This window comes from Ochotona curzoniae, unplaced genomic scaffold (genome assembly GCF_017591425.1).
Source record: "Ochotona curzoniae isolate NIBS_2020 unplaced genomic scaffold, NIBS_Ocur_1.0 scaffold_1037, whole genome shotgun sequence".
In the NCBI taxonomy this organism is placed as follows: Eukaryota; Metazoa; Chordata; class Mammalia; order Lagomorpha; family Ochotonidae; genus Ochotona; species Ochotona curzoniae.
In genome coordinates this window covers 4346080-4357546 of record NW_024467083.1, presented here as the reverse complement: position 1 = coordinate 4357546, position 11467 = coordinate 4346080, and the positions used below count along the sequence as shown (strand labels likewise).

The window sequence follows — 11467 nt, the reverse complement described above, 5'->3', positions numbered from 1 at the left end:
GTAAAATACTGTGTCTTTAGATTTCAACATAAATTTTGAATATGGAACCAACAGACTCTGATCTAACCTGTCTAGAAAACCAAGTTTCATTTGTTAGAAGCTCTAAATACTTTTGAAGGCAGATAACTACTTTTTTTGAAAGATAAAAACCGAGCAGGAGTTATTGCTTTTGACATTTTCATGTATTTTTGAACATGCAAAACTGTCTTTCTTCTATTTTCATTTTTCTTGTATGAAATGTACCACACAACTATTGATAGAATGGATAACATCTGGGACTTTATTCATTTTTTTAAGGATCTAAATTTGTAAAAGTTCCTATAAATTATCATTTAAAAAATGAACATAGGGGGCCTGTTCTAATCCTGGCAGCTCCACTTCCCATCCAGCTCCCTGTGGCCTGGGAAAGCAGTTGGGAACGGCCCAAAGCCTTGAACCCTGCACCTGTGTGGGAGACATGGAGGAAGTTCCTGGCTCCTGGCTTTGGATCGGCACAGCACCGGCATTGCAGCCTCTTGGGGAGAGAATCATCGAATGGAAGATCTTCCTCTCTGTTTCTCCTCCTCTCTGTACATCCGCCTTTCCAATAAAAATAAATAAATCTTTAAAAAAATGAGCATAGAGCTATTAAAAATGTAAGTGAAATTGTTTAATCATTTTAGAGCAGTCAAAATACAATATAAGATTGATATCTTGGTGTCTGCAAGCAATCATTTTACCATATGCATTTAAACCTTTTGTATCCTTCGTTTTAATCAAAGTTGTTTTCAAACATTGTCATAATGTCGCTTTGAAGAGTCATGTCAATGGTACCCGCCATCTGTAAAAAGGGAAAAGTTTATCGTTACTTTAAATATGCATGTCATTATCACATCTATATATGAAATGATTACAAAACATTTTGGAACATGTAAACTAAAAGCAGTTCATTTCAAATAATGAATCTGTCGATATTTTAAAACTTCTATTCTCACATTATTGATTTTTACTAATATAATTGCTCATGTAAGAAAAATCAAAATGTGAGAAAATTAAGTTTGACTCCTCTCTCCAAGGAAGAAATCTCTCAGTACATGTTCTTTTGTTTTTGAAATCAACACAATGCTAGACACATAAAATTATTCTCGGAATGAGCCACTATTTTATCTATTTGAGAGAATCACAATGTGTAATGTTAAGGTAAAGAGTTTCCTTGATTTTGTCACTTATTGTGTAAAAGAAGAATAATTATTCTAATCAAGTTTTTTCTATGTAAAAATATTCATGAAGAATGAATCAGTTTGCTAGCATAATACATAGCACAACACTTAATTTAAATAAACCATCCATCATAATATAAGTGCTAGGGAAGAAAAATAAATTAAAGGAATTCAAATTGGAAATGAAGAATTGAAATTATTCCTACTTGCAGATGACATGATTCTCTACAAAGGAGAACCAAAACACCCAATCAAAAGATGAATGAGGGCCCGGCAGTGTGGCCTAGCAGCTAAAGTCCTCACCTTGAACGCACCGGGATCCCATATGGTTGCCGGTTCTAATCCCGGCAGCTCCACTTCCCATCTAGCTCCCTGCTTGTGGTCTGGGAAAACAGTCAAGGACGGCCCAAAGCTTTGGGACCCTGACCCGTGTGGGATACCCGGAAGAAGTTCCTGGATCCTGGCTTTGGATCCGCATAGCACCAGCCGTTGTGCTCATTGGGGAATTAATCATCGGACGGAAGATCTTCCTCTCTGTCTCTCCTCCTCTCTGTATATCTGACTTTCCAATAAATAAATAAATCTTAAAAAAAAAGACAAATGAAACTCATTAGAGACTTTGGCAGACTAGCAGGATACAAAATTAAGGAACACAAATCAATGGCACTATTATAGACAAGTAACTCCACGGCTGAAAAAGAAATTATAAATACAATCCCCTTTAAAATATTGGAGAAGAACCCTAAATAACCTCGAAATTAATTTAACCAAATATGTGGAAGCTCTCTGTGATGAAAATTGTAAAACATTTAAAAAAGAAAGAAAGAAATAGAAGAAGACATTAAAGGATGGAGAAATTTACCATGTTCCTGGATCAGCAGGATCAACATCATCAAACTATCCATATTACCAAAAGTAATATACAGATTCAATGTGATACCAATCAAAATCCTACAACATTCTTCTCAGAAACAGAAGATAAAAAAAGTTCATCTGGAAACAAAAGACTAAGAATAGCCAACACTATCTTGAAGAATAAAAATCAAGCTGGAGGAATCACAATTTCAGAATTCAAGACATACTACAGAGCAGTGGTCATCAAAACAGTTTTATACTGGTACAGACTCAGAGATCATCATCAATGGAACAGAATAGAAGCACCAGAACAGAGCCCATTCATGTATAGACAACTAATCTTTGACAAGAAAACTGAAAACAATCCAGGGAAAAAGTCTGGTCTCTTCAACAAATGCTGTTGGGGCAACTGGAAAGCAGCCTGCAGAGGTAAGAAGATCCACACCTGTTGCAGTATACAAGACTCAGCTCTAAATGGATCAAGAACCTAAATCTGCACCCAGGAACCATCAAACTATTAAAGGAAAACATAGGAAGCACACTATAAGATTCAGGAATGGGGAGAGACTTCTTGGAATAGAAACCAAAAGTACAGGCCAAAATAAATAAATGGAACTACATCAAACTAAAACGCTTCTGTACTGCAAAGGAAACAACGAAAAACATGGAGAAGAAACCAATGAAATGGGAGAAAATTTCTGCACACTACAAGTGATAGGAAACTAATACCAAGGATTTACAAAGAGCTTCAGAAACCCAGGGACAGAAAAAGAATCAACCCTGTAACAAACTGGGCAAAGGAAATAAACATTTTTCAAAAGAACATATTCAGATGGCTAATGGACATACGGAAAAATGCTCAAACTTCATAGCCATCAGGGAAATACAAATGAAAACCACATTAAGGTTCCACCTAACTCCAGTGAGATTGGCTTACATTCAGAACTCCTCTAACAACACGTGCTGGCGTGGATGTGGGGAGAAAGATGCCTGCCTTCATTGTAAGTGGGAGTGTAGGGTAGTACAATCAGTATGGACATCAATATGGAGAGTGCTAAGAGAACTGAAAATCCTGGGAATATATCCAAAGGAAATGAGGTCTACATGTGAGAAAGCCTGTAATCCTATATTCACAGCAGCACAATCTACAATATCAAGGACATGGAAACAACACAGATGCCGGCTCAAAGAGGAGTGGATAAAGAAACTGGTATATCTACTCAATGGAATACTATTCAGCCATCAAAAACAATGAAATTCTACCATGTGCAACCAAATGGAAATTTTTTATTTCGACAATCTTTACATAGTTAATTAGGGTAAAAAAAGTTCAAGGGCTACAGGAAAGTGGGTAACACTAGTATTTTTTCCATATTGTTTCCTTCACGATTAAAGGGGGGGTATTAAGGGAGAAGGCCCACACAATTTCCCACCCTTCCCCAGTCCTGGATGTAGGGTATGCACTGAGGTTCTTGCTCAAGTGGTTTTGATATTTCAACAGTTATGAACTGCTGCCAATCTTGCCACTCCAAGCACTATGAGGTCCTTGAAGAATTCACTGATTGACATAGTCCATCACAGCTGAGATGGTTGGTTGAACTGTTCTGTCTTCTCTCTTTTTTTGGTTAGGGTTCTGAGTCCAGCATTTTGATTAGAGAGATCTCCAAAGAAACTGTCTGAGGTGTGCTCAAACCAGATTCTTGTATGTGCTAGCAAGTACAGGGCACGGTACAGTCCATAGATCAGCTGGTAGTTGTAATTGCTGGGTTGGTTCTGTTTTCACTCCCGACTTCCACTGGAACCAATGGGTGTTGCAATCCAGCCTGGTTCTGTCCAGCACATACTTAGCCCTCACATAAACCATTGTGAGCTGCAGTCTAGTTGGAGTGACCCACAATAACCCCCACCAGGCCAGCCCCCTACCCTGGTTTGCCAGTATGTGTAGCAGTAATCCGGTCTGTCCCACACCCCATTCCACCCCAGCCCCTGTCCTAGTTTAATGCCCTCCCGTGGAAGTGGTAACCTAAGAGGAAGGAGCCCACTATTTCCCTCCCAGGCCTCTCCCACTCCTGGATGATGCACTCTCCAGATAGTTCTGTGGTTTGACTTGACAGAACTAGCCCCCAGTGCCAGCCTCTGCCAGCTGATGCTGCGGCTAAGCCCAACCAACCTTCACCCATTCTAATTTTGTTTGCACCAATAGGAATAATCAGCCCAGCCCAGCTTTTCCCTGATCTAGTCCACATGAGGCGCACAGGTGTTGTAGCCCTGCCTAGTCTGGTCTGCCCCCAACCCAGCTCATGCTCTCCTGCGGGAGTAGCTGTCCAGCAGGGGAACCTCCCCCCATGTTCCCCTGCCGGCTCTGCCCTCTCCCTTTCTGGTTCTCATGCTTGCTGGTTGGGCACTGCGGTCCCTTCCGGTACAGGTAACCTCACCTTGGCATTCCATATTGTGCACTGAGTTTTGTCGTGACCGAACCCGGCTCAACCCTCACTCTGTTCTGGTGCTTGGATTTGCCAGTGGATGATGTGGACAGATTCAGCCTGGTCTCTCCCCGACCCCTGTCAATTGTATGCCAGTGGGAAACTTTCCATGGCCTGTTCTGGGCTGTTTCCTATCATGCTTCTTGTGCTTACCTGAGGGGTCTGTATCCTGCCAGAGGAGTTGCCCAGGCTCCTCCATCAGAACCTCTCCCAGTGCCAGGTCTCATGCTTACCAGTGGCGTCCATGAGCCAGCCCTACTCAGTCCACCTCCTGTCATAGCAGGAACAGTGGCCTTTCCTGACTGACCTTCAACCCAAACTGGTCCTTGCTGTTGGATGTTTCAGCCCAGCCATGGCTTGTCCATACCCACATATGGCTCACACATGGCTCAGTAGGGGTTTGCCTAGTCCATCCCACATCTACCCTGGTCCTCCAGGACACCAGAGGGTGTTGGAGTCTGGCCCTGTTCGGTGCATCCAATCCCAGTCCACACTTGTGCCAAGGGAGACTACAACCGTATCCTGATCAGACACAGCCCCCATTCCAGCCCATGCACCCCTTGGTGGGAACCTCAACCCAGCTAGGGTATCCCCTTAGCTCCCCAACTGGGCCTGTTCCCAGCCATATATCACTCGCATGCCAGTGGTTGCTCTGACTCAGCTTGGCACAGCCCCTCACCTGTCCTAATCTCTGCCTTAGACACTGTGGCTTAGCATTCCTGGCTCACGCAGACCAGTAGGTACAAGAGCCTAGCTCGGCATGACCTGTGCTCCAGCCTGGTTTCTAGTTTTGCTTGTGGGCTAAGGTTTGCTCAGTCCTGCCTGATCTACCCTGTTCCATTACCAATTGACACATCTGCCAGCTGTTGGAGCTACTTTGCCCAGCTTGTCCAAGCCCCAGGTCTGGACCACATTTTTACCAGTGGGAGCTATGACCTGCCAGGGGAGTTTCCCAAGTTCCTCCACTTGATCCACTCCCAGACCCAGTTCTCATACATGCCATTGGCTTTAGGCCAGTGCCCGGCACAGTCTGGCCTTCCACCAAATGGAAATAATTTGTATTGAAACCAACATGCCAGCCAAAGCCAATGACTCTGCCCCCCCCCCATAAACCTACGTTTTATCTGTCGTAAGAATTCACATGTTTTGTCAAGCAAAAATATCAGGGCCCAGTGCAATTGACTCTATTGGTTAATCCTTTGCATTGCAAGGACTGGGAACCCATTTGGGTGCTGGTTTGTCTCCCAGCTGCCCCACTTCCCATCTAGCTTATTGCTTGTTGTTTGGGAAGGCAGTTGAGGATGGCCCAAAGCCTCGGATGACCCTGTACCCATAGGGGAGACCTGGAAGACGTAGAATGTTATTCATATAGAGACAAATTGATCAACTGAAAATGACCTGGAACTGACATAGATATTAAAGCTAGCAGGGAAACCCTTTACAATACAAACAAGGTTAATAGTGACATAAAAAATATTTTAAGACCCAAATCAAACCTCTAGAGTTAACAACAGCATCTAACACAGAAAATTCACTTGATGTGATTACCCAAGAGAGTGGAGAGTACGCATTAGTGCTTTGGTTCAAAACAGATGTAAGGGCCCGGTGGCGTGGCCTAGCAGCTAAAGTCCTCGCCTTGAACACCAGGATCCCATATGGGGTCCAGTTCTAATCCCAGCACCTCCACTTCCCATTCAGCTCCCTGCTTGTGTCCTGGGAAAGCAGTTGGGGATGGCCCAAAGCTTTGAGACCCTGCACCCACATGGGAGACCCAGAAGAGGTTCCTGGCTCCCAGCTTTGAATTGGCCCAGCACCGGCTATTGCAATCGCTTGGGGAGTGAATCATTGAATGGAAGATCTTCCTCTCTGTCTCTCCTCCTCTCTGTATATCTGACTTTCTAATAAAAATAAAATAAATCTTTAAAAAAAACAGAATGTAACTGGATAAATAAATTTGAATAAGTAAAGGAACGTCGGTGTACTGTGGAACAATTTTAAATGGCTTAATATATGAGAAATGGGAGTCTTCAAAAGGGAATAGGGTGACAATAGTCTAGATTTTCCCAAGCTTGATGAAAACTATAACACATCTCCAGTAAACTAAACAAAGCATAAGAAGCATAAAGAATTGGTGAAACAACAAGCTAAAATCTAGTGATACATAAAATATGTTAAATGCAGTTTAAGACATATTACATAGAGAGAACAAACATAAACACATCAAATGTGTGTTAACCATACCAGTGTGCCAGCATAGTCCCTTGCCTATTCTATTTATTTTTGAAAGATATGCATGTGGTGGGATGGTTACTGAGTCCAGGAGCCTCAGGGTCAGGGGTTTCAGTGGGGCCTGGATCCCCTGGCCTGGGTCCTTAGCCCCACCTGCTCAGTGGGTTCCAGGTCAACGAGCCCTGATTAGGAGTCCTGGAGGCCTACAGTGCAAATGGTGCTGGGCAAAGGACACTGGCCACTGGTGGTGCACTTGTGGAGACTTGGTGTGTGGGCTTGCAGGGGGTCTGAGGGATGGCCTAAGTGGGGGTGTGTGGGATGTGAGGACTCACATCCAGGATTGGTGGTCTGACTGTAAAATGCATATGTCATAACTGGGCCTTCTCAGTGGAAAAGATGGAGTAGTGGATCGCAGGCCTAGATGCACACTGAGGATATTGCATCTGGTAACATAGCAGAATAATGAGGGTGGAACAAATTGTACAACTACTCTAAGTGATGACAGCAAATATCAGGTCAAACAGAGACTCTAAGCTGGACTATGTCAGCCAATGGACCTTGGAAGGATCTCCTCATCCTTGGATTGGCAAAACTGGCAGCATTTCAGAACTATCAAAACCACTTAAGCAGAATCCTCAGGACATGCTCCATATTGGGGAACCCAGGGTTGACACTGGGTGGCTGTTCTCCATCCCTGGGTACTGGGGTGTTTGGGAGGCTGGGTGTGTGGCTTCGGGATCCCCTTATCTCTTCCCTCCCGCAGATACAGGAAGAAGAGGGAAAATTTGGAGCAATGGTCTTGCCCACTTTCCCCTGATCCTCAATCCTTCTCACCCTGATCAACTGTGTGAACAACATCAAAAATTAAAAATATAAAAAAGAAAGCACAAAGGAAATCCAAAGTAAGTGACAGGAATATTTATGAAATCAGTTTGATTCATGGCTGCTCCATTTCCCATTCAGCTCTCTGCTTGTGGCCTAGGAAAGCAGTAGGGAATGGTCCAAAGCCTTGGTACCCTGTACCCACATGGGAGACCCAGAAGAAGCTCCTGGCTCCTGGTTTCAGGTCAGCTCAGCTCTGGCCATTGCAACCACTTGGGAAGTATTCCAGTGAATGGAAGATCTGTCTCTGTCTCTCCTTCTCTCTGCAAATCTGCCTTTCCAATAAAAATAAACCTTTAAAAAAATTTTAAATTCCTGAAATAATTTACCAGAAAAAAGGAACAAATAATAAGTCATAAGTCATTTCAGTTACATGCTAAGCACTTGTGCTTAATACTTGTTCATGTTCATTTATTCCTATTCCCACATTACAGATGAGAAAACCGAAGAAAAACGGTCAAGCCCCAAGTCAGCAGAATTAGGCAGTGTAGGAATCCCAAGATCAATACCATGACTGCCTCACACCTATCTCTTTTGACAACTGAATTGTTATTTTGTGCTGCTACTTCAGAACCAGATCATCAGCACAGATGAAAAGCCATGGTCACTGACAAGCCACCCTAAGAGTATCTTGCCAGACCAGGGCTCCTTCCTTCGGTTGTAGTAAGTGGAAATGACTCACTGCTTCTCTCCTCCTCCGCTCCTGCTCTTTCTCCCTTGCTAAATTCCGGTCTTTGAGAAGCTGGAGTTTGCATTTTTCTTGCTCTTCCAATGACTGCTGATGTTCTGTCTGCTCTTCCCAAAGGCATTTGTTGGGCATTTTATTTGAAAACGAGTCCAGAGGCAATCCATTTCCAAGGTCCCTTAACGAAACAGAAGAGCTCTAAGTAAGGTTCAAGTTCCTTATAGAAGCCTAGAAGGCAGTGCAGCAGATACCCAGTTTTATGTTATGACATTATTATTTTTTAATTTATAACATATTTTTAAGCTTTATTTCTGCTATCTCAAATTTTACACAGGATAATTTGTTAATAAAACAAAGATTTTTAGAGAACTGACTTTAGTATACTATTAATTTTCTTTTAGATACAAATGGAAAAGCTCTCAACATAATAGAAAATGATACCTTAATAATTTAATAACATTAACATCCTTAGTACTTGATTACTTCAATTTACAAAAGATAATATTGCTTAGACTAATACAATGATTTGATGTGTTCACTGAAGAGCTCAATTATGATCACCTAACAAAAAAATATATTTGAAACACAACTCTGTACCTGTGACACCCATTTAATCCCGTAGATTACAAACCTCTGATTTTCTTGAGATACTTTTGTTTCCTTTGTGTTTTGTTCCAGATGCTTCCGTATTAGTTCCTGTGTCCGAGCTTTTACTTCCTTTTCTATTGCTGCTTTTCTAAACTGGTTGAAGAGTTCATCAGAAGGTTTCAGTACACCTGATGTTTTCACAGGTTTGCCTAAACTTTTCCAAGAGTCTGCATTCTTAATCTTTATATCCTGAAATAAATATTAGATTTAATCTGTGTCCATATGTTTCCATCATATTCTGGGAGGAAAATGTTTAAGATTTTTAAAAATATAGATAGTAAAGAATCAGTCTGAATAATTTTGATAACCTTATTTGCTAAACTTAAAGGTTGCTAAAGTCAGAGGAAAAATGAAGTTCCAACACTGATCCCCTAAACTCAAATATTCATCCAAGACCAAATTAAGGCTGCATGCTTGCCAGCTATTTCAATTTAAGACAAGTGAGTATATGAGGTTACTTCAAAAAGTTTGTGTAAGATGGAATTAAAAGGCAAGTTTATTTTGGTGAAGTACACTTTGCTCATAGTTTTTCATAACAAATATTCTGATTCATTTAAAAAAGATTTATTGGACCCAGAGCAATAGCTTAGTAGCTAAAATCCTTTCCTCGCATGCACTGGGATCCCATATGGGCACTAGTTCGTATCCTGGCTGCTCCATTTCCTATCCAACTTCCTGCCTTTCGCCTTGGAAAGCAGTCGAGGATGGCCCAAAGCCTTGGGATCCTGTACCCCAATGGGAGACACGGAAGAAACTCCTGGCTCTTGGCTTTGAGTCAGCTCAGCTCCTGCTGTTGTGGCCACTTGGGGAGTATACCAGTGGATGGAAGATTTTTCTGTCTCCTCTTCTCTCTGCACATCTGCCTTTCCAATAAAAATAAATAAATCTTTAAAAAAAAAGTGAGAGAGAGAAGGCTAGACAGAGAGGAAAAGAGATCTGTCTGCTGGTTCACTCCCTAATGGCTAAAGCCAAACAATCAGGAGCTTCACCCAGGCCTCCCATAGAAATGCAGGGAAAACTTGTAGGAAGTCAGTTCTAGAATTATACATTCAAGTCATGTGCATAGAGCCCCTAGCTCAGGCAGACATTCTACAAAAAGAGGTGGAAGACTCTCTTTGTACACCTCATGAAGATGATAGGTGGAATTCAGCTACTTCAGAGTTTGCTGGTTCCTGTGAATGCACATTACAGGCACAGGCAACAGCCAGATGCTAGCCAAAGCTATGGCATTGGTTCTCAACTGGAGCTAGGTGACATTTGCTAATGTCAGTAGACATTTTCAGTTGTCACAAACACCTTTTGTTTGTCACCTTTTCCTTTGAGAGAGAGGATGCTGCTAGTTAGTTGGCTGGCAGTTAGGATTTCTGTAAAGCATCCCACAAGGCATAGATTCACTCCAACAAAAGCTGTGCTAGGGTTAAGAAACTCCAGTTCAAGATGTGAGCAGTGGACGGAAGGATTGCTCTTAGAGAGAACAATGTCAAAGCTAGGGAATAGGAGGATAAGACAAAAAGTTGAGGGCTTGTTAAAAATCCTCTGTTTTAATTCCACCTCTTTTGGCAAGATGTGCCAACCACGTGGGCCACAGTATATTTACATAGACTAATTCTCAAGTGTTTCTTGTGACACCAAAACTTTCAGTAAGTGGTAACAGTGCTGACAGTAGGAGAAAAGGATATGCTAAATGGAAACAGTTCCCTCCTCTGAAACAAACAAGCTACACAACCCTATTTCTTCTTAAACTATCAATATTTCATGTTCTACTCTGGCTACACATTGAAAATAACAAAGAGAGTAGACATGCCACTTTTATCTATGGCACATACTACAATGGATGACATCCACTTGATGTTTTGCTACTTGCTTTTGCTGTTTCCTCTATACCCTTTGAAAATTATCAAACACTTTTGCAGCACTCAAATGAAAGCTTTACTAATTTACAATATAAGGACCATAGTTCATGCTATAACACATTTACAAAACTCTAGTTGTATTCTTTTCATGCTAATGATAGTGCATGACACTTATTAAGTGAGACAAGATACAAAATTTAAAAGCTAATATTGGTTGTTACAAAAGACATATTTAAAATAATTGTTTATTAATATCCATCAATAATAATAAACCTACACTACACACAGTCTTTGATCACATTAGCAAAGTGCTATGTTAGGAAAATCAAAAAAAGCACAGAGGCCAGTTGAAGTACAAGGACCAAAGCAATATGCTACTCCTGGTGAAAACCCACTTCATAAATATAATAATCTGAAGAATTGTAAGGAAGAAAACAATCTGAAATATGCAACAAAGAACATGAAGCAATAATGTAAAAACTTATCATCTGAAGAATTTGTAAGGAAGAAAACAGAAGAGAATGAACGGGTGGGGGTAATATATACTTATTACCTTCATGGTGCCTGAGAATTAGACTCAAACACCTACAACAGTACCTGATGTATACAATGTATCCCACACATCTAGAATAT

At 41.5% G+C, this 11467-nt stretch overlaps 1 protein-coding gene across 2 annotated transcripts in view; it reads right to left on the bottom strand.

The window, feature by feature from the left end:
* Window positions 1-625: 625 nt before the first annotated feature.
* Window positions 626-11467, bottom strand: part of BRDT (bromodomain testis associated) — a 48518-nt gene continuing 37676 nt past the window's right edge. For both annotated transcript variants that reach the window (XM_040998525.1, XM_040998524.1), the window contains 3 exons: window positions 8965-9170; window positions 8331-8511; window positions 626-820 (listed from right to left, as the gene is read on the bottom strand). In XM_040998525.1, coding sequence (XP_040854459.1) covers window positions 752-820; window positions 8331-8511; window positions 8965-9170 — 456 coding nt within the window. In that variant the 3' untranslated portion in view covers window positions 626-751. The remainder of the gene's footprint in view (window positions 821-8330; window positions 8512-8964; window positions 9171-11467) is intronic.